Below are 26,134 nucleotides of genomic sequence, written 5' to 3'. Positions count from 1 at the left end.
CTACAGTGTTTCTTTCTCTTTCTCTGCTTCTTCCTCTTCTATGGAAACCTCAGTTGTCTTCTCTTCAGGGTCAAGCAGAAGTTTTCTCTTCCTCTGTTGTTGCTGCTTGCTTTTGAGGATATTCAAGGCTTGAACTCTCTGAGGAAAGTCCTCCTGTGAGGCTCCTGCACCAAAGAAAGGCTATAAATAACTAAGTAAGGTATCATAAAGAGAAAAGAAAAAAAAAAGAGGGAGGCAGCAGTGCACACCTTTCTTCGAAGCAGCCTTGGTAACTCTAGGAGGAGGAGATGGGGTAGCATGAATAGTCCTTGCGGCAGCAGGAGTAGGAGCTGGAATAGCAGGGGCAGTAAAGGAAGTAATGATCCCAGTCCCCTTGGACTTGGCCTAAGGCACATCTAGTCCCACTAACAGATCTTGAGAAGGGATAGGCAAGTGCACCTCCATATTGGCCGTTCACCAATTCTGGTATCTTTTCAATGTATTACCTTAAGGAATGAAGGGTAAGTATTCAAAATCAATTAAGTCTTGGATTAACTTGGAGGTTTCTTCCTCCAGTCTGGACCTTGGAACCTTCAGTTCTCTACTTATAAGATTTGAGTTGGATTGGCTGTAGAGAGGGATAGAAATTCCCTAAATGAATCCAAATTGCCTAGCAAATTGGGCAGGGCAGTAAGGCTCAGAAATACACTTATAAGCTCTAGGATTTATAGTGCCAATGAAAAGCTCCCTCAGAATCAGAATGGAAGCCCACATATCTTTGTGTTGAGGCCTAGAGCAAGACTTGTCACCCAAAAAGGTGCTCAGCCAGGCTAGTCCAATGTTGGCTTTGAAGAGACAGAAAAAGAGGCTAGAAGGGGAAGTTAGGAGTCAATGGAAAAAATAAAAGTAGAAGACTAAATTGGAAGGGTAAAGAGAGACCCTGGAAAACTTTATGCTGTAAGAGGTAGGGTCTGGTAATAAAAATCTTAGGCATTTAGAGTGCAACTCAGTGAAGTATGCAAAAAGACAGAGTTTGAGTATCCAAAATGGGCCTCCTTGATTTGCATCCATGGGTTTTTCACAAAATTGGGAGCAAGTTCTGTAGACATGATCCAAAACATATGGAGCTAAAGCTATCTTTTTATGCAAAACAAAAGCTTTGGCGAGAGGGGCTGTAGACACCCCATTTTTGACCGACCTTAAGACTCAGACGTCACCGATTGAGTGCTTGGTGATGTTGCATAATGTGCTCGTTCAGAAGTTTCAGAGTCGCGGCCGTGAGCCCTGCCTCCGGACTTCCGAACCTTCTTCTGTGCCTTGTCTCGGTTTGCGAACCAGACTCGGTTTCTCTGTTTCTTTTCCTGAGGGGAGAGAGAGGTCCCATAGACCATCTCTCAATGTCCGTAGGCTACATTTGGTGGCCGTAGGCCATTTTGCCCATTTCGGGGTCCGGTTCCCGGTTTTCGGGACCGTTGGCCGTGTGCCTCGGTTCGGGACCGCTTAACCATCTCCTTTTGCTCCGGTTTTTGGCATACATCTTATTTAATCCCTTTTGAGGGACACTGGGGTCTGAGAAACCCACTTCGTGGCCGAACACCACTTTCGGTGTTTAACAGCCCATTTTCGGGACCCCGAACTGCGTGTTTTGGTCCCCGAGCATTCGTTTTGCAACGGTTTTCGTTCATTTTTGGTAGGTACCTCTGTTTTATCACCGGGGAGGTCACTGAAGGGTGGGAGGCCAGCAATTGTTGCAGCAGCCAGTTATATCTCCTCCGAGGCCCTCCGACGCCCGTTTTTCTGACTTCCGGGCTAATGTTGAACACCTTGGAGTTAATGTTGCCAACTTTCAACCACATATCTGTGATCTTCACACATGGGAGGCCCCTAAAAGTTGGTGGCCGGCCATTAAGGTTACCTGACCCTTTTGACCCCCTCCTTCCGGGCTAATGTTGAACCCCTTGGACCTTTTTTCTTGAACTTTGAACCACATATTTGTGATGTACACACATGAGAGGACCCTAAAAGTTCATGGCCGGCCAGTAATTCAACTTGACCCTTTTGAACCCCTTCTTCCGGGCCAATGTTGAACCCCTTGGACCCACTTTCTTGGAATTTTAACCACATGGTTGTGTTATACACACATAAGAGTACCTCACCAGTTGCTGGCCGGCCAGAAAATATGATTGAACCTTTTGACCCCTAGCCGGCCGGCCGGCCACCTGCAACAAAAGTACCAGGCCGGCCTGCTTCCTTGCACTGTACACTTTACAGCTGTGGAGCTGTTTCCCCCAGACAAGATCTTTATCTGGGGGATATTTCGTGGGGGAATTTTGCTCTCCTTTTCCCCCACCTTTACACCCCTTCTTTGGCCTATATAGCAAGCAAGCCTTGTAGTATTTTGGGGTTAAAAAAAATCTCCTTCAAGCCTCCATACACAACTCCATCTTCATCCTTCTCAATTCTTTGAAAAACCCTAAGTCCCTAACCATCATTCCTTCTACACCACCAAGCTCTACCACCACCACCTCATTTCCAGCAACAAGGAAGGTTTCTCAAAGGTTAAAGAAGCTGCAAATTCATCCAAGAAGCAATAAAAGTTTGAGTCTTCAAGGGTAAGTAATACTTTTACCCTTTTGACCCTTTTTCTTGATCTATTTCTAAGCCCCACTTGCTTTTTGTTTCAAGCTCCATCCCTAACTGAAAAGGGCCCTCTTTTGAGTTCATCTTCACTTTTCATTAAGGGCTCAACCCTGTTTGAGCCCTCCATGACACACTTGCTTCATTGATCCTCTTGTATGTCATAGTTTTGTATGCTATTTTTGACCCATGAGAAATTTATTTTCGAGCATGTTTTAAACTGATATTAGGCTTATTTTGAGCCCCTCTTCAACATTGAAGAAGGGCTCAACACCATTTGGGGTTTCCATGTTGTACCTATCTTTATACTCCTCTTTTCTTCCCCATTCTTGCATGCAATGGCAGCCTATCATACTTTTGTTTTTGGCCATTTTACAGTTCTGAAAAAGTGCTTATTTTGGTCCATACTTCATTTTTCATTTAGGTCTTTTCATGGTTTGAGACCTCCATAGGTCACCTCATGTTATATCCCTCTTTTATTCCCCATTCTTGCATGTTTAGTTAGCCTACCATGCTTTTGTTTTTGGCCATTTTACAGTTCTGGAAAAGTGCTCATTTTGGTCCATTCTACATGTTTTATTAAGGGTCTTTGGCTGTTTGGTGATTATTTTGTATACTTCATGTTGTAGCCACTTTTGAGCCTAATTTTGCATCACACTTTTAGCATGTTTGTATACTGATTTGAGGTCTTCCATATACTGTAAATATTCATGCTTTTGGTCCCTCTTCAGTGTTGTAGAAGGAAATATTTCAGTTTGGGTTTTGCTTGTATCACTTGCTTCATTACCCCTCTTTTGGCCCTTATTCTTGCATGCTATTTTTTCCATACCTATGTTTGCTGTTTGGCCATGCTTATAACTGTGAAAGTGCCTTTTTTGGGACTGTCTAGCTTCTGTCTTTGCATTGCATGTCCATATTGTGCATGTTTGGCATAGCTATAGGCCATTTCGGGTGCCTAATGTTGCATTTCGGGACAATTCCTTGCATTTGGTATCATTTCACTTCATTTCGGGACTGTTTTCCCCTATATTTTGTTGCTGAAATTCTGTTAGAATGATTGCCATTCATTTCCATATCATTTCATCACATTTTGCCACCGCCTCGGTTTGCGTGCCTGTGTGCACACATTTCGAGGCACTTCATTTTTATCCACCGGCATCCTATGTGAGTGTGGCTGAGGCTCACACACGTTGGTATAAGCCCATTTATCATGTTTCCATGTCATTTCATTGCATTCCGCCATCGCCTCGGTTTGCGTGCTCGTGTGCACGCATTTCGAGGCACTTCATTTTTATCCACCGGCATCCTATGTGAGTGTGGCTGAGGCTCACTCACGTTGGTATAAGCCCATTTGTCATTTCCATGTCATTTCATCACATTTTTCCATCGCCTCGGTTTGCGTGCCCGTGTGTACGCATTTCGAGGCACTCCATTTTTATCTACCGGCATCCTATGTGAGTGTGGCTGAGGCTTACTCATGTTGGTATAAGCCCATATCATGTTTCCATGTCATTTCATTGCATTCCGCCATCACCTCGATTTGCGTGCCCGTGTGCACGCATTTCGAGGCACTTCATTTTTATCCACCGGCATCCTATGTGAGTGTGGCTGAGGCTCACTCATGTTGGTATAAGCCCATTTGTCATTTCCATGTCATTTCATCACATTTTGCCATCGCCTCGGTTTGCGTGCCCGTGTGCACGCATTTCGAGGCATTTCATTTTTATCCACCGGCATCCTATGTGAGTGTGGCTGAGGCTCACTCACGTTGGTATAAGCCCATTTGTCATTTCCATGTCATTTCATCACATTTTGCCATCGCCTCGGTTTGCGTGCCCGTGTGCACGCATTTCTAGGCACTCCATTTTTATCTACCGGCATCCTATGTGAGTGTGGCTGAGGCTCACTCATGTTGGTATAAGCCCATTTATCATGTTTCCATGTCATTTCATTTCATTCCGTCATCGCCTCGGTTTGCGTACCCGTGTGCACGCATTTCGAGGCACTTCATTTTTTTTATCCGCCGGCATCCTATGTGAGTGTGGCTGAGGCTCACTCATGTTGGTATAAGCCCATATCATGTTTTCATGTCATTTGCATTGCGTATGCCATTGCCTCGGTTTGCGTGCCCGTGTGCACGCATTTCGAGGCACTTCATTTTCATCAACCGGCTTCTTATGTGAGTGTGGCTGAGGTTCCCTCATGTTAGTATAAGTCCATGTTGTGTTTTTCATAGCATTTTATCATTGCCTCGGTTTGCGTGCCCGTGTGCACGCATTTCGAGGCACCTCATTTTCATAGCATTTTACCATTGCCTCGGTTTGCGTGCCCGTGTGCACGCATTTCGAGGCACCTCATTTTCATAGCATTTTATCATTGCCTCGGTTTGCGTGCCCGTGTGCACGCATTTCGAGGCACCTCATTTTCATCACATTTTTCCATTGCCTCGGTTTGCGTGCCCGTGTACTCATATTTCGAGGCATCTAGGTTTGCGTGCCCGTGTGCACGCATTTCGAGGCATTTCATTTCCATAGCATTGTATATGTTAGGATTGTATCTTAGTTGCATTTCACGCATATCATGCATATTGCATCATGTCCGGAATAAGAGTTAGCCCGGGCACGGGAAACGAGGTACATTTCGTACTCCGAGTGACGGAATGTGTCTCAATTCCCCAGTCACCGACACTCCGGATTATCCATGATGGAGTTAGGTTTTAGCTGTAGTTTCATGTGCATTCATTCTATATCGAGTTGTGCATTTCGACTCCTCGGCCATCATGCCTCGGTATGCGTGATTGGTGGCACGAGGATCGAGACATGCATATATCTGTGCAAATACATTGCTATGCCCCTTTCCTGCTCTCTGTTGCAGCAAAATCAGGAATCAGCAACTTTACGGGACTTGGCACGCATTTCAAGAACAGGTGTAAACAGAGGCTAATTGGGGCATTCCGGTGGATTTCCGCGCAAGACAACCCGGACATGCATCATCCATCAGAAGCAAGGCAGTCCCTGGCCTGCACGCCAGTTTTATTTGCTTTCTTAGTTAATTCTTTAATTAATTAGAATTTTGTAATATTTTGGATTGTAATATTCTTTTATTTGGGACTGTAATATTTGCACTGTATATTTATTCGGACCCTCTGCGCGAGGGCACAACTGTAATAAGTGTGCGTGAGTGTGATGTATGTCTTCCAACCCCACGTCTTTCTCCCTTTTATTTATCCGCTTTTGATGGTTAGATTAGGGCATATTTAAATTAGCATACAGTATGACAGCATGTTTGCATTCATTCATCTGTATTGCATGCACCGGGCTCGGCGCACCATACTAACTGCATCGTACTTTCAATTCCAAATTGAATACATGTTAGTTGTAGCATTTCATATGCCATGTTTAGAATAGCCGAGCCTGCTATAGTCGCATTTTTGCATGTGTTGCATTAGGCATTTTTGTATACTTAGGATCATGCATGATTTCTAATGAGTTTCTATTTTAGCTTGGAGTACTCGGTAAGCTTTATGCTTTAGCATCCTTGCATGCGTGTGAGTGCTGCCATGAATAGCATGCTTACCATGAGGCTATGTGCTTATCTGATATATCTGCCTGAATGCCTGTGGGTGAAGGTTGGGTTATCTGAATTGGAATAAATCATCAAATGTTTCAAGCCTACCTGCGGGTAGCAAACCATTTTCAAAAACAAACATGAAATGTTTCATTCCAATTCAGGCGACCCGGTCTATACTTGTTTGCTGTGAGCATCACATAGTAACCTAGGCTAATAACCGGAATAAGAACATACAATATTTTCAAAAATTGATATCATGGTTAGTAGAGGCCGGTCTATGACCGGGCGAGCGGGGGTGCTCACGAAGTGATCTTCCCCAATCGTACCCAAGTTCCCGAGCCGAGGCAACTTTGGTGATGACGGACACGTGGCCTCTTGGCACCGAGTCAGGGTTTCCTAAATTTCCCAAAATAAAATATTTAGGTGGCGACTCTGTATCTGGCAAAGCAGTCCATGTTTGGCACTACTTTTTCAAAAATCAGTTTCTCAAAATGATTTGCCGGATTTGGACTCTTTGGTTCAGATTAGGAACCGTGACATTCAAGAGTCCGAGCTGTAGTGACCCCTAATGAACAGAACGGGAGCTAACCCTCCCGGGGCGTTCGGGGGACGTCTACAGTTTCTGGCGACTCTGCTGGGGATTTAGAGAACTTGACTCGAACTCATGATATCTGTTTTTGAATACACTTGTCTGTTTCTTTGCATTGCATTTGCATTGGTGCGCCTAGGACACCGTGTTTGCCATCTGCTATTCCTGAACGGTTTGCCGGAGGCTTGTCTTGTCAAGGCATGACCATAAGGCTGACCGGTTGTGGGCTCTGCCAGTATGGGAACACAAACCCCGGTTTTACCGGGGCACCCTCTTTGACCATTCGACCTAGTGCATATTCGGATCCATAGTGACCATTCCAAATTAGGACAGGTTGCTTACCCGTTTATAGGTTGTTTGAAACCGCTGCGTGCGTAATGAAACCCTAGCTCTTGACACAATAGGACAGGGAAACCCTACCCCCAACATAGGGGTGTTTTGGCTCTCACTTATCTGTTATGTGCTTTAGAGTGCGTCTCTACAGGAATGCGTGTATCAGTATATGAGTTTGGGTATCAAGCCTGCGGGCATCAGTTCAGTATTGTCAGTATCAAGCCTGAGGGCATCAGATCAGTAAATGAGTTTGAATATCAGGCCTGCAGGCATCAGTTCGGTATTATGGGTATCAGGCTTGCGGGCATCAGCCAGTATTTGAGAATTAGTTATCTGCGGATATCAGATTCTGTTTTAGGGGACAGTGATACAGGGATAATAATCAGTGTTTGAGGACAGTATGTATTCAGCTTATTGACTGTGTGTGGATTATGCCCGACTGTGTGTCTTGCATTTTATTTTAAGCTGTTATGCTGTCCGTTTATCTGTTTATTTATTTCCTTTTCGCTTTATTTATCTTTTGCTAGGTCAGTTTTAGCACGATTGCTTCCAACCCAGCAGGCATTCCCCAAGCACTTTGGACACGCGGTCGTCGACTCCATCGATCCGAGGATCTAATCGACGGACAGCCAGTGTTCCATTCTCTACCCCCTGTTACAAGAAGGAAGCAGAAAAAGCGCAGTGTATCTGAACAAAGAGCACCAGAACAGTGGTATCCCCCACCAGTGGACAATTGGATTGAGATCCCCATTGAGACAGATCTGCCAGTAGTTCAAACAAATCAAAACAGTATGACGGCACCAACAGGAGTTGAGGAAATGATGCGCCAAATGCAGGAAACCATGTGGGCCATGCAACAGGATGCCGTTCGCCGGGATGAACTCGCTAAGCAGCAAGCTGAGATTATGACCCAGCAGGCTGAGCTGATTACCAGACTGCAACAACAGAGTACAGCATCTGCTTCACACCAAATTCCTCCTCCAGCAGAAGCCCCATTACCTGAGCGGGCACCTGCTGTTCAGAACGCTCCTCCAAACACCCAGAATACTGTACCGACTATCCAAAATCTGCAAGAAGACACAAATCTTCCAACGGGGCCAGCTCCGCCCCCGCTTCCACCACAACTGTCCAAGGTCCATACATCCAATCACCCGGACTCTCCATTCGAGGTCGAGGTTGATCATACAGCTCTGAAATTGAGCAAATTGGAGAAGCTCTTCAAGAAATCCCAAGGGGTCAAGGCTATGCCGGATATCGGAGATGGATATACCGAGGAGGCCGTAACACTCCCCGATAGGTTCAAAATGCCACAAATCGACCGCTTTAACGGAACCGGCGACCCCATGGTCCATATCCGACTGTTTGCAGATGTCTTGCGGCCAATGGGCCTAACACGACCACAGAAGCTCTCACTATTCGGCCGAACCCTGTCGGGTGTGGCCTCCCATTGGTACGCAAGATTACAAGATGAAGTGAAAAAGAATTGGGATGAAATGGCTGAGGCCTTTGTCACGCAATATTCGTACAACACTCAGATCGAGATCACAACCCACGATCTTGAAACGACAAGGCAAGAGCCCAAGGAATCTTTCTCGGACTTTGTGATCCGATGGAGGGCAAAGGCGTCAACAATGACTTTAAGGCCCACAGACAAAGATCAAATCCGGATGATTGTGCGCAATCTCCACCCAAAACTGATGCTGAGAATGATTGTAGTCCCCTTCCCTACTTTCGCAGATTTACATGATATGGGGGTGCAAATCGAAGACGCAATGAAACAAGGTCTATTTGACCACGACAGAGAACAACCGAGGAGGACCTTCAACCGTAACAACAATGCGGGCCCGAGTGGCGCTGCAAATACGAGAGCCTCGGAAGTTAGTATGGTCACCACCACTCCCCCTCCCCCTCCAAGGCCCATGACTGCCACACCCTTCTCCGGCGCATCCGGAAGCAACACACAAGCCACCAACAGATTCCAACTGCGAGGCCAAAGAACCTTTACCCCACTATATATGCCTCTGACCAAGGTTCTGGGAATATTAATCAGGAAGAATCATTTAAAACCCCTGGAACCAAAGCCATTACCAAATCCACTCCCCCCCTCTTACGACCCGTCAAAATACTGTGCGTACCACCAACAACACGGTCATGACACCGACCGTTGTTACAGATTGCGTCATGAGATCCAAGATCTTATTGACAAACAGGTGATCGCACCCCCTGATAAACCCAATGTCACCACCAACCCTCTCCCACCACATAACCAAGCTCCTCATCCCAAAAGAATTAACTTTATCCAGACTGGGGTCGCATCTTATGATCCTAGCATCTATATTACACCCACCCACCTACCCAAGCCAGAGGTGCTCCTCCCTGATTGCACTGATTTCTTGTGCATGGTGGACATCTCCAAAACCCAACCAGAACCGATGGTGGTGACCGTCGAAGACAGGGCAGGGCAGATTTTGGGAGAAAATGAGATTGTTGAATCTGGGACTGGGCAGAATTTTGCTGGGGGAGCCTATGACCCAAGAAAGCACATCCTATCAACGAGCCGAATTGGGATAAGTGTAGAATTGCCAGAGACAGGAGAACTATGCATGATCCGGGGGGATGGATCTGGGCTATGGGCAGATGAGCTGACAGCCGTAGAGGAGGACTTTGCTAACTTGCAATTTCTCGAGGACCAGGAACTGGGGGATGCGTCGATTAACTGGTATGATTATGAGGGATCAGAGGAGGCCACGGGATGGCTCGAAGATCAACCGGATGCAGTGGGGGAAGCCCAACCAGAACAGAGCCCGGCAGGGGTGGAAATATCAGTCGTGGCCGGAATGGCCGAAAGCCAAGTTGTACCGCCGGAGAGCGCCGGTGTTAAGAATTCCGCTCAAGACATGGGCATCATAGATATGGGAACTGTTGAACAAACAGCTGTACTGACGCAGCTGGAACAAGAAAAGTTTGAGGCTATTGAAAGAGCCAGGAAGGCAAAAGGCCCTGAGGGGACCGAAAGTGCTGTGTGCACGAAGACAGACAATGCTGCGAGCATATGGACAGAGAGCACTGAGAGTGCGAGTGGACCGGAGCCAGACAGGTGTCTGTTGGCTGCCAGCGGAATGTGGTGGGAAGATGACGACTTGTGTCTTGCCCACACGGATGAAGACTGGGGGAATAACCAGCCGGATGATACTTGGTACCTTGATGAAGTGGACCATATGACAAGAAGTGGGCGGTACTTCAAGCCCCCACATCTGGACCAACCCGAGGCATCCGGGAAGGATAGAGAAGCGGAGAGACAGAAGGAGAAGCAGATTGAAGATGAAGCTGTGCTGAAACAGTTAAAGAAAATACAAGCAGACATCTCCATCTGGGGACTGCTAATGGCATCACGAGTACACAGAGAAGCTGTCCTATCTGCTATGGACAAGTCCAAACTCTCCATAGACACCACGCCTGAACAGCTGGTTGGGCTGGTTTTTCCGGGAGGAGGTTCCCCGGCATTAACCTTTTCGGACAAGGAGCTACCGCCTGAGGGCACAAGTCATAACAAACCTCTCTATATTTCTGTGGAATGTAGAGATAAGTGGATACCGGTGGTACTTGTCGATACCGGGTCTGCGATTAACGTCTGCCCAACCAGAACGGCATATGCAATCGGGTTGAAACCCGTGGACTTCGTCCCAACCACCCAAGTGATCCGAGCATACGACAATACCAGCAGAGAAGTGATGGGGACTGTTAAAATTCAAACCAAGGTTGGTCCAGGACAACACAGCATTGAATTTCATATCTTGGACGTTCCTGCAACCTTTAACCTACTTTTGGGGCGACCGTGGTTGCACCAGGTCAAAGCAGTCTCTTCCACTCTACATCAGATGCTAAAGTACCCCCACGGGAAAGGGGTAGCGATCGTTTTTGGGAATTCATCAATCCATCCGCCGTCGGAAGTGTCCACACACGTCTTGGAAATCGAGCACGGCACGGAGGATGTGTTTTTGTCGGGGTTCACTTTGGCCGAGGCTCAAGTGGTGCAGAATGTCGTGGCTGCGAATGAGGGCATGTATGTTAGTGCACAATCCATATACCTCATGAACAAGCTAAAGCATACCCCTGGGATGGGATTAGGGAGAAGCGGCCGGAAAGGCGTCTCAGTGTTGGCCGAAGTGCCACACAACCCTCACGCTTTTGGACTGGGTTATCTGCCCACCAAGGAAGATTGGGTGAGGAAAGGAAAAGAAATGGCTGGAAGGGCCAGGGCAAAGAAGGCCGGGAAGCCATTTGAGTTAATGCACAGGCCCATCTGGGGTACCCTAAACGGACGCTTCGTCCGGGAGGGGGAAGATTTTCCATTCTGCGGCTTCCCGGAGCCATGGCTAAACGCGGAGGGGACGCGCGTGCCTGGTTTTGAAATCTTCTTCGACATACAATTATCTGGGGATGACGTTGCCGAAGCGCAGACAGACCCACCAACTGAGGTTGAGCAATATGAAGCAGTGGATCCTGAGAGCACAGAGCTTGAAATGGGGGTAGCACTGGCGAGTCTACTATCAGATCCTCCGATCGGCCAAGAGTGCTTGGGGGATAACCCTTCGGTTTCTGTGATTCGAGATGAAATAGCTGCGGGCTTTCCAGCGCCGATCTTGGATGCATCTATCGCACCTTCTCTCATCTGGCAATATGAAGAAGGCTTTTTATCTAGCGGTTCCGGGTCAGTAGTGAGCCGGAATCTGATTCTACCGAATCTTGTGCGTCAGAATCAGATTCCAGCTCGACTGAGTCTGAGTCCGGTATTCCTGGGGGTGATAACTCGGATGCCACAGTCCTGTCTAGGTCGTCTTTTTCATTTTCTTTTGAGTCTGTTGTAACAGAGGAATCTGACGGCTTGGAAGCATTTAATGAGAATGATGTGGATGTGGTTTCCGAGTATTTTTCTGTGCCTTTGATTTATTGCTTAAATCAAGATTTTCAAAATTTTGATGAAAACAGCGAGGGAGAAATTCCCCCAGTTTTGCAACGATTAATTGATCAAGAGCAGGAATGATTTGTTAAACCTTTAATGGATGAAATCACTACTGTGAATGTTGGTACTGAGAAGGACCCGCGGCTGGTCCAGATCGGGTCCACGTTGTCTTCAGAGGAGCGCGAGCGCTTAGTCGCTTTATTAAAAGATTTTAAAGATGTTTTCGCGTGGTCCTACGAAGACATGCCTGGAATCGATCCTGAGATTGTACAGCACCGGATCCCTCTTGACCCCGAGGCCCGTCCTGTCAAACAGAAACTCAGAAGGATTCGCCCGGACTGGGCTCTCAAAATTAAGGAAGAGGTCACCAAGCAAATTGACGCAGGGTTCCTGCTGGTATCTGAATATCCAACTTGGTTGGCCAACATTGTTCCGGTGCCAAAGAAGGACGGCAGAATTCGGGTCTGTGTAGACTTCAGAGATTTGAACAGGGCCAGTCCGAAGGACGACTTCCCCTTGCCGCACATCGATGAATTGGTGGATTTCACGGCAGGACACGCCTTGCTTTCGTTTATGGATGGTTTCTCAGGCTATAATCAGATAGTAATGGCACCCGAAGACCGGGAGAAGACTGCGTTCACTACCCCGTGGGGTACATATTGTTATAGAGTGATGCCATTCGGGTTGAAAAATGCTGGAGCTACGTATCAACGGGCAGCAACTACAATATTGCATGATATGATCCATAAAGAGGTCGAGGTGTACGTGGATGACATGATTTTCAAGTCCAAGGATAGAGAGGGCCACTACACCGCCTTACAAAAATTCTTTCAGAGGATCAAAGAGTTTCGACTGCGATTGAATCCCCAGAAATGCACGTTTGGTGTTACAGCAGGGAAGATGCTAGGGTTTCTGATTACACAAAGGGGCATCGAGGTCGACCCTTCCAAAATCAAGGCCATCTTAGAAATGGCACCACCAAGGACTGAAAAGGAGGTGCGAGGCTTTCTGGGTAAAGTGCAATTCATAAGACGGTTTATTTCTAAATTAACCTTGACTTGTGAACCACTTTTTGGTCTCTTGAAGAAAGGAAAGAAATTCCAATGGGACGGCCGATGTCAAGCAGCTTTTGAGCAGATCAAAGAGTATCTACAGAACCCACCCGTGTTGTCACCGCCAGAGCCGGGGAGACCGTTGATACTGTACCTTTCGGTAACTGAGACTACCATGGGATGCATGCTCGCGCAGGAGTCAGAAGACAAAGTGGAAAGGGCCATATACTATCTGAGCAAAAAGATGCTGGATTACGAGACCCGCTATACACCGCTGGAGAAGGCTTGTTTGGCCTTGGTATGGGCAACCAGGAAGCTGCGGCACTACCTGTTAGCCCACTCTGTAATGTTGGTTTCGCGTTTGGATCCCATCAAATATCTCTTCGAGAAACCAGCACTTACGGGTAGGCTAGCTCGATGGCTGCTGTTGCTCTCCGAATTTGATTTGAAGTATATAACGCGCAAGTCAGTAAAAGGGAGAGCGGTAGCGGAGTTCCTTGCCGACCACCCGGTTGAGGGGGATGAAGCGATTGAGTATCTATTCCCATATGAAGCCATTCTGCACGTCAAAGATGAAACTTGGACAATGTACTTTGACGGAGCGTCAAACCAGTATGGGTATGGGATAGGGGTGTTGCTGATAGCGCCTGATGATTCCCGTATCCCTTTAGCATTCAAGCTCCAGTTCAAAGTTTCCAACAATGAAGCAGAGTATGAGGCATGTATTGCTGGCCTGGAAGCAGCCCTAGAACTAGGGGCGAGACGGTTGGACGTCATTGGGGACTCGAACCTTGTTGTGTCTCAAGCAAAAGGAGATTGGAAAGTCAAGGAGGAAAGGATGATAATCTACCACCAAACCTTGGATCTGCTAATTCCTCGGTTTGAGAAGCTAAATTTTACCCACCTCGTAAGAGAGAACAACAGGTTTGCAGATTCATTAGCAACTCTATCTTCTATGATAGACATTCCGTCCGGAGTCCGGATGCGTCCAGTCATTATTGATCAGAAGTTCACGCCAGCATACGAGTCGATTTCCGCCATAGAGGAGGTTCAAGACGGCAACCCCTGGTATTACGACATCTGGAACTTCTTGGAAAAGGAGACGTATCCACTAGGGGCAAATGCCAAGGATAAGAGGGCCATCAGAAGAATGGCTGCTCAGTTCATCATCTGCGGGGGTAAGCTGTACAAAAGGGGTCATCTGGGAATGCATAAGCTCTGTGTAGAAGCTGAAGAGTCGAAACGCCTGACGGAAGCCATCCATGGGGGAGAGTGCGGTGCACACATGAATGGAGTAATGCTGGCCAGAAAGATCCTCATACAGGGCTACTACTGGTCAACCATGGAGGAGGATTGTATTAGCTTTGTTCGGCGATGCCACAAGTGTCAAATTCATGCAAACCGCATGAACATCCCGCCGTCAAAACTGTACAACATGACTTCCCCATGGCCTTTTTCAGTCTGGGGAATTGATGTGATCGGAGCTGTTACCCCGAAAGGGTCAAACGGGCATGAGTTTATCCTAGTAGCGATAGATTATTTCACAAAGTGGGTCGAGGCCCAATCATACGCGGTGTTGAAGGCGTCGCACGTCGCAAAGTTCATCAGGAACAACATCATCTGTCGCTACGGGGTGCCAAACGAAATAATTTCAGATAATGGTTCCCACTTCAAGAAAGAAGTGATAGACTTGTTGGAGAAATACAATGTGGCTTTCCATAAGTCATCTACATACCGACCGCAGACCAACGGAGCGGTTGAGGCCGCCAACAAGAATGTCAAGCATATACTACAGAAGATGGTGGAAACCTATCGGGATTGGCCAGACAAGCTGCCATTTGCTCTTTGGGGCTACAGGACTTCAATCAGAACTTCTACTGGAGCAACTCCATATTCATTGGTCTACGGAATGGAGGCTGTTCTACCCATTGAGATTGAGGTTCCGTCGTTACGAGTACTGGCTGAATGCCAGATAGCCGAGGCAGATTGGCAGCAAAGCAGATTCGAAGAACTCATGCTCTTTGATGAAAGAAGACTGAAAGCACTGTACCACATCCAAGGCTATCAACGAAGAATTGCCCAGGCTTTCAACAAGAAGGTTAAGTCCAGGAATCTGAAAGAAGGAGATTTGGTGCTCAAAGACAACCGAGCTCCCATCCACGACCCAAGGGGCAAGTTCAAACCTAATTGGACTGGTCCTTACATCATCAAAGCTATCTGGTCAGGTGGAGCTGTGGTTCTGATGGATCTAGATGGCTTGGAGTTCTCACAACCGATCAATATGGACAAGTTGAAGAAATACTATCCTTGAGAGGCTCGCTAGGCCGAAAACCCGAAAGGGCGACCTAGGCAAAAGTCAGAGCACAAAAAATTAGAAAATATAAAAACTGAGCTCGCAAGGTTGAAAACCCGCAAAGGGCGACCTTGGCAAAAGTTAGAGCGCAAAAGGAGAGTGAAAATACTCGAGTGAACCTCAGCCTGAACTACGTAAGGCTTGATTCCCATCTTTGGGATACGTAGGCAACTTCACCTTGAAGTTCAGCCATAAACTTTTCCCCGATCAACTCTGTCCATCTCGATCATCTCAGTCATCTTTATCCATCAGCATTTATCGCGATCTCCGGTACAGTGCTGTTCAAACTAGGGGCAACTTTCCGTTGCTGTGGAGTGCCGCATTGTTCTTCAGACTAGGGGCAACTTTCCAGTTGCAGGGATCTGGGGTTGTACATTTCAGTGACAGATCTCCGGCGTGTCCAGTTCTGATCCACATCGAAAATAGTTTTGAAAAGTTTTAATAAAAGTTGACTTTGATCAAATTAATCTTTTTACGACTAAGACCATTTTTGGACCAAAAGCGGAAAATTTTCAGTACCACAACTTTCAATTTCATTGATTTCAAAACTGAGTTCTCCTGCTCTTGCATTACAATCGAGGTTGCTTTTTAGTACATTCATAACGAAAACTTGAAAATGCTAAATAAGCAAAAAATTTGGGGCATAGTTGAATCAAGTATCTCTGCGTCCCCTCCCAGAGCTGGACGGAACATCTGATGCCAAGCTAGGCCCGACCTGTGCCTCTTCATTGAGCCAATCCAAGCACTCATCGGACAAAATACAACTGAAAGTTGAAGCAAGGGCCAGGAGCTCTCTAGTCCTCCATGCTGTGGCATATCGGGCAAGCTGTACACCCCGGATCGGGAAAGCGGCTGGGTACTCAATCCCCTCCGGTGGACAAGTCTGATCATGGCCAAACTGACGCAGGAACCGGAACGGAAAATAAAATACGCAGTGGGTTAGACCAATCAATTGGATCCCAATCATGCGAGACATACTATAGCTCATTGCCGGGAGGTTGAGCCAAGGACAACGCCAAGCAATGCTGTCTGCGGACAAATTGCACATCCAATCGAACCACCACCTTTCGTCAAGAGCATTGACAAGGCGCTGCCGAAAGAAGTAGCCTCGAGCTGAATAGGCCGGGCAAGAGTCCACAACCTGCAACTTGTCCATCAACCATACCTAGGGGAGGGATGGAAAATGAGAGAATAAAGAATAGAGAGATGTACGATGAGAGAAAAGTGAGACAAGGGTTTTGTGAGAAAAACCGAGCCTGAGGGTCGAGTGATGTGAGCAAATATATACGTGAGGTCGGGTGGGAAACATTACCTGCAGTAGCAGTGGACTCCCAGCAAACCTGGTCGCCTCCCGGCGATAGACAGAATCTAAGCCCATCAGTGTCTCGGCCAAAGTCATGGCAATACAGCTCTTTCCTTCCCTCAAACCTTCGGCGACTTCAATCAAGCGAATGCTAGCCCCGCCGAAGCCCGAGGAAAGCAGAAAGTGGGACAACAAACATAGGCAGAGGGCGTGTTGCCGGAAACCCTGCCAATAATGGTTGCTGCGGTCACCGGCGTCGAAAAAACGACGGATCAAGCCGAGGATGTCCAGTTCCCCACTGCAGATCATAGATCGAGCATCATGCGCCGTGAGCCCACACATCCGCCCTAAAGCCTGAGCGTGGCCAAAACGGAGCTGAGGCAAGATCACTTCAGAGCATTCAGATTCCATCAAAACCTGAAAATCTTCGAAAGTGGGACACATCTCTTGGCCGCCAAAGCTAAAAACATGCGTCACTGGATTCCAGAACCTTGCCGCGGCGTGGAGAAAAGGAAGATGTAGCGGAGTACGGCTCAGCATGAATAGTGCATTCAAGCCGAAACCCCGAAAATTCAGCTTTTCCGAGCCATCTAGAGAAGAGATCCAAGATGTGATATTTTCTGCGAGGAACGCCTCCATCTTTGGCTAAAACTAAGATGAAATGAATGTTCCCGAAGTTGAAGCTTTTATAGAGGGAAAAACACTATTCACGGGGACACGTGTCAAAAATCTGGTGGCTGCAGGACTGAGTGGCCGGCCAGCCACCTTTTCTGGCTGGCCAGCCATTTACTTTTTCAAAAATGGCCGGCCAGCTGTCTCTCTCTACAAAAAATGGCCGGCCGGCTCCTAGGGATGGCCAGCAATGCTGCAGTGTATCTCCGTGGCCCTATTTTACCCTTCGAGGGAGAATTCCAAGCATCTCCATGCAACGGGAAAGTTAAAGGCCTTCATCTCCCTCCGTTTCGGATGCGTTCCGATGCCCAGATCGTCAGAAGTACACTTTGTTGTTGTTGAGTTTTGTTTATCGAGTTGTCGTTTTGCTTATCGAGTTGTTTGTCGAGCGGACGTGTTTCGTGTTTTTGAGTCATTGCTCTCTGTTTAAGCAATTTTTGTTAAAGTCTTGTTTATTTGCGTTGTTGCATTTTGTTTATCGAGTTGTAAACTTGCTAAAGATTCTGTTATATCTTAGTAAGTTGAGTTGCTTAGTTTGTTGCGTCGGTTCACTACCTGACTTGGTAATTACACAATGCGCATTCCCATTCAATCTCATTTTTGTGCGAAATAAATTGATGCGATACGATGCTAAAGTTTAAAATACAAACATCTTTTCAAAAGCTATTTCATTTCATCATGCTTTACAACAAACAAAGGTACAAGTTTTACAAAAAATAAAACTGCCTAACAATGTGCAAAGTGCTACAAACTACTAGCAAAAAGAAAAATAAAGCAGGAAATAGCAACATCAAAGTCCTCGGGAGCGGGAACGAGAAGCACGCCTCATCCTCTTCTGCGGGACAATCTCCACACCATCATCTGAGTCAGGGCTGTCATCCTCAGGATTCCCCTCAGCCTCGCCTCTATTCCCCGAGCCAAAACCGGAGCCCCCCTCCTCAGCAGATGTCTCTGACTGACGGTCGGTAGCCTCCTCCTCCTCCTCAGCATCCTCCTCCTCCTCATCAGGCTCCACCTCCACAACGTGAGCCCTGCGTCTGCGGACAGGCCCTCCTCGAGCTCCCCGAAAAGGCCTAGATGGCCCGGATCCTCGGGAAGGCCGAGATGGCCCCGCCCCCTGAAAAGGCCCAGATGGCCCAGCTCTCCAAGGAGGCCCAGGTGGCCTGGTCTGCCGCTGACCGGACCATGAAGGCATCTGAAAACAAAGAGTTCAATTCAAATACATCAGTCCAAATATATACATCAGATGTAGATACAAGCAAAGGCTACATGAAGTGGGTGCATGTAAATACAATGTACAAGTGGGGTGTGTGTCAGATGTGCTCTACACAAATAGTCTATCGATGCAGTAGAAATCAGCATGTCATCAGAAGTATGATAAATGCCAGAAAACTGAAGGGTACCTGGATGCCCGCGACAGACAACTGTGCCTCCCTACGCAGGACCATGCCCTCGAGTGTGGCCACCAGTCCAACCACCTTCTCCATGTACCCTCGCGACGACTGCAAAAATGAGCTCATAATCATCAGTGAACAGAAGAGTGTCTAAACATCTGAATGATGAATGAATAAGTGGAGCATACCGGCGGTGAGTCCGGATCAATGGCGTATCGATCACTGGGCATCGGAGGCTCTAGTGGAATCGGAGTCGGAAAGCTAGCCCCATACTGCCATGCCATCAACTCGGTAGGCATATCTGGCCATCCGGGATGAGGATGAGTCGACGGAGCCGGAGGAACCGGTCTACTCCCACCTCTAGATGTACTGGCCCTGCTAGTAGAAGGGGCGTCTGCAGCCCGAGCCCGAGCCTGGTCCGAGGATGACATACCGGCAGGCCTCATCATCGGGATATGAGCTCCCGTCAATGGAGGCATCAAATATATGTGACGGTAAGTGGCGTAGTCCCCCTCCTCAATGTATAGTAAAGCATCACTGCCCAGCATGGCGCCGACTACCTCTGAGTAAGAGAGCCTGTCAGCAGTCCACATACTGGCTGGGGGTACTGCGGGAATATCCTGAGAAAGATACCCCCATACCTGGCGCAGAAAGCGCTCCCCCAGGAACCATACCCTGCCAACCGGCCCTTCGAGCAGGACCCTATACTGGGAAATGCCCGACGCTCCGGTATACTGAAGTCGGAGGTCGTCACCCAGGGACACCCAGGGCTGCCATGTAATCTGCGGATGATAAATGCATAAACCAATCAGAAATCGAGAATATACAGAGCAAATCAAAGATGAGAATGAAAGGAATTGAAAGTTCTGAGGTACCTCTGAATGTCGCACAGTGTCAAAGTACTGTCGCAGGCGAAGGAGAGTCTCTCGAGGCCTCGGCCGGTGTGGGCCCTCGAACACCAATGAATATGGGGTCATGGGAATCCCTACCACCTCCAGCTCTGGGGCTAATGATGGGAAGTATACATAGACCCATAGCTGAGAAAAACAGTGCAGAATGCAAGTACGAAATGCTGAGAGCAAAATACAGACTGTAAAAGTGCGCTGTGTGTGCAATGTACAAGTAATGAAAAGCAGAAATGTAAATCAAAGGGGACAGAAAAGTACCTCCCAGGCTCTCCAGTAGCCGCCAAGTAAGTCGCCCCGCCCGCGGGAGGTCGCGCTCATATAAAAGTAAAGGGTAGCCAGGCCGGTGCCACCCCAGTCATATCGATGGACCTGTGATAGGTCGACTAGAGCGCTCAGCAGGTATAGCCCAACGGTGTTCCCTCTGTCGGCGAACAGGGTAGTCCCGAAGAGGAACATCAGGAAACCACGGGCATACTGCTCCGTCTCCTCGGGAGTCTCAGGCGCCATCTCCGCCCGCCGGAAATGGGAAGAGAACCAAGTGTATCGGACTCTCCCTGAAACCCTATCAACAGGCGGGCGAGCCCCCAACAGATACATCCAGGCGGCCTCCCACTCTCCCATATCCTCATCGTAGGGGATGGACCAACCTCCGACGTCTAAGCCCGTCAATACAGCGAAGTCAAAAGGGGTCATGGTCATATCCCCGGTAGCAGAGAAATGAAAGGAGTTGGTGGTGTCCCACCATCTCTCTACCAAGGCTGCCATCAGCGTCCTCCTGGCAGGACAACGCGACAACCCGACGCAGAAGGGCCTAAATCCTGCCAAATCTACCAAATCTCGGACACCCTCCGGGAGCTCAGCATACCAGTCCCGCGCGATGGTGGAACCATACCCCCGCACACTGCGGGAACCAACCTGCATTCAGAATGAATACATGTGTCAATAATGGAATGAAATGGGCCGTGTGCCAATGAGATGAAATGGGCTGTGTGCCAATGAAATGAAATGGGCTGTATGCCAATGGAATGAATGGGCTGTGTGCCAATGAGATGAATGGGTTGTATGCCGATGAAGTGGAATAAGCTGCATGCAACTTTCAGTTAAATTGTGGGCTGCGTGTTCACTATCTATCTGGGCTGCGTGTTCAGAAAATTTGAAGTTTGGGCTGCGTGTTCAACTTTCAGTTAAAATTGTGGGCTGCGTGTTCACTATCTACCTGGGCTGCGTGTTCAGAAAATTTGAAGTTTGGACTGCGTGTTCAACTTTCAGTTAAAATTGTGGGCTGCGTGTTCACTATCTATCTGGGCTGCGTGTTCAGAAAATTTGAAGTTTGGGCTGCGTGTTCAACTTTCAGTTAAAATTGTGGGCTGCGTGTTCACTATCTACCTGGGCTGCGTGTTCAAAAAAATTTGAATTTTGGGCTGCGTGTTCAACTTTCAGTTAAAATTGTGGGCTGCGTGTTCACTATCTATCTGGGCTGCGTGTTCAGAAAATTTGAAGTTTGGGCTGCGTGTTCAACTTTCAGTTAAATTGTGGGCTGCGTGTTCACTATCTATCTGGGCTGCGTGTTCAGAAAATTTGAAGTTTGGGCTGCGTGTTCAACTTTTAGTTAAAATTGTGGGCTGCGTGTTCACTATCTATCTGGGCTGCGTGTTCAGAAAATTTGAAGTTTGGGCTGCGTGTTCAACTTTCAGTTAAAATTGTGGGCTGCGTGTTCACTATCTACCTGGGCTGCGTGTTCAAAAAAAATTTGAATTTTGGGCTGCGTGTTCAACTTTCAGTTAAATTGTGGGCTGCGTGTTCACTATCTACCTGGGCTGCGTGTTCAGAAAATTTGAATTTTGGGCTGCGTGTTCAACTTTCAGTTAAATTGTGGGCTGCGTGTTCACTATCTATCTGGGTTGCGTGTTCAGAAAAGTTAAATTGTGGGCTGCGTGTTCACTATCTATCTGGGCTGCGTGTTCAGAAAATTTGAAGTTTGGGCTGCGTGTTCACTTTCGAATTCGAGCTGTGTGTTCGACAAATCAGTGTTTGAACCGTGTGTTCTAATGTGGGCTGTGTGTTCGCAATTAATTAATGAGCCGAGTGTTCAGAAATTCAAGTGTTGAAACTACATGTTCAAGATGTAAGCAAAGTACTATGTCATAAGCTAAACTGCATGTTCAAGCATGGCAGAGGTGCGAAATGTAAAATACAGAAGATGAAGTAAATACCTCTCGGGCCTCGTGAGAGAGATGCTGCTCCGGCTCTCTGAGAAGCAGATCCCCGGGTGCTCGCTCGTCAAAATTGGTAAAGTGACGGAAGACAGCGCGCGGAAGAACGTGTGCTGGCGGACGGTACCTCCCGGGAATGAAAGGTCGGGTCCTCGGGGGTAGAGTCATGGGATCGAAATCATCGCCGGCACCTGGAAAACCTCCGCCGTGAGGAGAATTGCCTGCCATTTCCAAAGAATCTGCAAAAGGGGGCAAAAATGAGCAAAATAAGCTAAAATTGGAAAAAGTCAACAAAAGTCAACTCTCGGGAAATAAAAAGTCAACAAAAGTCAACTCCTGAGAAAATATTCCAAATATTGAGACAAACTTACCTCGAGTGGCGAAAATGCAAAAAGAAGCTCCCAAGCCGGAATTTAATCGCTTCAAAGTGCTTGAAACTGAGTGTTTTTGCGGAAACAATTTGCGCGGGGCGTTGGAAAACGCACGTGAAACTCAGATCTGGAGAGGAAAGTGTTGTAGAAGGCAAGAAAAGGAAGGGGCCTCGGCTGCCTTTTATAGGCCTCAAGCCTTGGTTGAAGAAGCATGCAAAAAGGGAGTGAAAAAGACCAAAATACCCCCGGATAAGGCAAATGGCCGGCCGGCCCCTATTACTAGCCAGCCAGCTATCTACTTTTTGCAGAAATGGCCGGCCAGCCATTAGCTTTATTGGAAATCGGTTGGCCACCCCCCCTTGGGAAGGTAAATGGCCGGCCATGTTCCCCACATGCCCACCTAGCTCTCTGCAAATTTTGAGGAAGATCGGAGTTCCCGGGACCTGAAAAAGTTCAAGAAAAGTACACTTCCGGTCGCGAAATAGCTCCGCCGGGACTTCAGCTTCAAGTTCTGACATATGTCTCATCATCATTCATCGAAATCAAAGTGTATCCTTTTTGAATGAGTTGTAACCTTTCAGGGAAGTGGATCGGAGGCCGCGATTGAGTTGCCTTCGCCGAAACACGCGTTTCCGTACTCGTTGTTTCATGACAAATGAATACCCTGATTTATGCTCGTTTTGTACTATCATGCACATAACTTGCATTCTCATGAGCATACTTGCCTTGTCATGTACATTTCTTGATATTGGCATACCTCCATGTTTGAGCATGCTTTGTCACGCATGTTCCATTCTTACATTGCGATGCATTCACTCACAGGCACTGCGTGTGTCAAACTTTCAGAATCACATTAAATACATGTTGTCAGCATACTGTATTTGTTGCAATTTCTCTCTTTTACAGGCACGATATTGTATGTACGGTTCAATTGAGGCTGGTGCAACCAGACGAATCGCGCAGGTATCGTATCTTCTCCGTGTGAGACGTGGTGGGGATTGAATGATCCTCCGCATTCTTAACTGCATGAAATGTAGTTGTTGCTTTGCATTCTCGCTTAAAACTGTTGCATCTATTTGCGAATACTTGCTTCATTACAGCTTGCTGCATTTGCACGATCATTGGGTTACCTTCGGCTTCTTGCATATCATTTGCATTTTGCCCCCTGCCTGCGAGCATGCCTGCGGGCACATCTCTGTTTATCTTGTATGTTTGTCGAAGTCTTCGGCCTTGTCAAAAATGGGTCGTCTCTGGGCTTTGACATTCACTCCCGTCACTTGTGACTTCCGAGTTCTGTCAAAGAGGGGCAACTGTAGACACCCCATTTTTGACCGACCTTAAGACTCAGACGTCACCGATTGAGTGCTTGGTGATGTTGCATAATGTGCTCGTTCAGAAGTTTCAGAGTCGCGGCCGTGAGCCCTGCCTCCGGACTTCCGAACCTTCTTCTGTGCCTTGTCTCGGTTTGCGAACCAGACTCGGTTTTCTCTGTTTCTTTTCCTGAGGGGAGGGAGAGGTCCCATAGACCATCTCTCAATGTTCGTAGGCTACATTTGGTGGCCGTAGGCCATTTTGCCCATTTCGGGGTCCGGTTCCCGGTTTTCGGGACCGTTGGCCGTGTGCCTCGGTTCGGGACCGCTTAACCATCTCCTTTTGCTCCGGTTTTTGGCATACATCTTATTTAATCCCTTTTGAGGGACACTGGGGTCTGAGAAACCCACTTCGTGGCCGAACACCACTTTCGGTGTTTAACAGCCCATTTTCGGGACCCCGAACTGCGTGTTTTGGTCCCCGAGCATTCGTTTTGCAACGGTTTTCGTTCATTTTTGGCAGGTACCTCTGTTTTATCACCGGGGAGGTCACTGAAGGGTGGGAGGCCAGCAATTGTTGCAGCAGCCAGTTATATCTCCTCCGAGGCCCTCCGACGCCCGTTTTTCTGACTTCCGGGCTAATGTTGAACACCTTGGAGTTAATGTTGCCAACTTTCAACCACATATCTGTGATCTTCACACATGGGAGGCCCCTAAAAGTTGGTGGCCGGCCATTAAGGTTACCTGACCCTTTTGACCCCCTCCTTCCGGGCTAATGTTGAACCCCTTGGACCTTTTTTCTTGAATTTTGAACCACATATTTGTGATGTACACACATGAGAGGACCCTAAAAGTTCATGGCCGGCCAGTAATTCAACTTGACCCTTTTGAACCCCTTCTTCCGGGCCAATGTTGAACCCCTTGGACCCACTTTCTTGGAATTTTAACCACATGGTTGTGTTGTACACACATAAGAGTACCTCACCAGTTGCTGGCCGGCCAGAAAATATGATTGAACCTTTTGACCCCTAGCCGGCCGGCTAGGGGGTGTGGCCGGCCGGCCACCTGCAACAAAAGTACCAGGGCGGCCTGCTTCCTTGCACTGTACACTTTACAGTTGTGGAGCTGTTTCCCCCAGACAAGATCTTTATCTGGGGGATATTTCGTGGGGGAATTTTGCTCTCCTTTTCCCCCACCTTTACACCCCTTCTTTGGCCTATATAGCAAGCAAGCCTTGTAGTATTTTGGGGTTAAAAAAACTCTCCTTCAAGCCTCCATACACAACTCCATCTTCATCCTTCTCAATTCTTTGAAAAACCCTAAGTCCCTAACCATCATTCCTTCTACACCACCAAGCTCTACCACCACCACCTCATTTCCAGCAACAAGGAAGGTTTCTCAAAGGCTAAAGAAGCTGCAAATTCATCCAAGAAGCAACAAAAGTTTGAGTCTTCAAGGGTAAGTAATACTTTTACCCTTTTGACCCTTTTTCTTGATCTATTTCTAAGCCCCACTTGCTTTTTGTTTCAAGCTCCAGCCCTAACTGAAAAGGGCCCTCTTTTGAGCTCATCTTCACTTTTCATTAAGGGCTCAACCCTGTTTGAGCCCTCCATGACACACTTGCTTCATTGATCCTCTTGTATGTCATAGTTTTGTATGCTATTTTTGACCCATGAGAAATTTATTTTCGAGCATGTTTTAAACTGATATTAGGCTTATTTTGAGCCCCTCTTCAACATTGAAGAAGGGCTCAACACCATTTGGGGTTTCCATGTTGTACCTATCTTTATACTCCTCTTTTCTTCCCCATTCTTGCATGCAATGGCAGCCTATCATACTTTTGTTTTTGGCCATTTTACAGTTCTTAAAAAGTGCTTATTTTGGTCCATACTTCATTTTTCATTTAGGTCTTTTCATGGTTTGAGACCTCCATAGGTCACCTCATGTTATATCCCTCTTTTATTCCCCATTCTTGCATGTTTAGTTAGCCTACCATGCTTTTGTTTTTGGCCATTTTACAGTTCTGGAAAAGTGCTCATTTTGGTCCATTCTACATGTTTTATTAAGGGTCTTTGGCTGTTTGGTGATTATTTTGTATACTTCATGTTGTAGCCACTTTTGAGCCTAATTTTGCATCACACTTTTAGCATGTTTGTATACTGATTTGAGGTCTGCCATATACTGTAAATATTCATGTTTTTGGTCCCTCTTCAGTGTTGTAGAAGGAAATTTTTCAGTTTGGGTTTTTCTTGTATCACTTGCTTCATTACCCCTCTTTTGGCCCTTATTCTTGCATGCTATTTTTGCCATACCTATGTTTGCTGTTTGGCCATGCTTACAACTGTGAAAGTGCCTTTTTTGGGACTGTCTAGCTTCTGTCTTTGCATTGCATGTCCATATTGTGCATGTTTGGCATAGCTATAGGCCATTTCGGGCGCCTAATGTTGCATTTCGGGACAATTCCTTGCATTTGGTATCATTTCGCTT

The 26,134-nt window shown here is 47.2% G+C and overlaps 1 protein-coding gene across 1 annotated transcript; it reads right to left on the bottom strand.

Annotated features, from left to right (window-relative positions):
• LOC145821405 (protein MAINTENANCE OF MERISTEMS-like) lies at positions 1–22,201 on the bottom strand. Its single transcript, XM_082917914.1, has 6 exons — positions 21,967–22,201; positions 20,012–20,668; positions 19,721–19,882; positions 19,034–19,627; positions 249–384; positions 1–164 (listed from the first exon to the last, which is right to left on the bottom strand). The coding sequence occupies exons 1-6, from the start codon at positions 22,192–22,194 to the stop codon at positions 1–3; spliced, it is 1,941 nt and encodes a 646-aa protein (XP_082774040.1). The 5' UTR covers positions 22,195–22,201.
• Positions 22,202–26,134: the final 3,933 nt, after the last annotated feature.

The sequence above is a fragment of the Camellia sinensis genome, chromosome 3 (genome assembly GCF_055761805.1).
Source record: "Camellia sinensis isolate YWXY chromosome 3, ASM5576180v1, whole genome shotgun sequence".
Taxonomy (NCBI): domain Eukaryota; kingdom Viridiplantae; phylum Streptophyta; class Magnoliopsida; order Ericales; family Theaceae; genus Camellia; species Camellia sinensis.
The sequence above is the reverse complement of the archived record's forward strand: the minus strand, read 5'-3'. Positions and strand labels throughout refer to the sequence as shown.

What these genes read in the sequence shown, in the direction of transcription:
- LOC145821405 (XM_082917914.1), bottom strand. Translation starts at nt 22,194, where the DNA reads ATGGCAGGCAATTCTCCTCACGGCGGAGGTTTTCCAGGTGCCGGCGAT. An exon ending in GCTACTGGAGAGCCTGGGAG is followed by an intron (nt 19,883 to 20,011) that starts GTACTTTTCTGT and finishes TGTTTTTCTCAG; the next exon opens with CTATGGGTCTATGTATACTT. An exon ending in ACACTGTGCGACATTCAGAG is followed by an intron (nt 19,628 to 19,720) that starts GTACCTCAGAAC and finishes TATCATCCGCAG; the next exon opens with ATTACATGGCAGCCCTGGGT.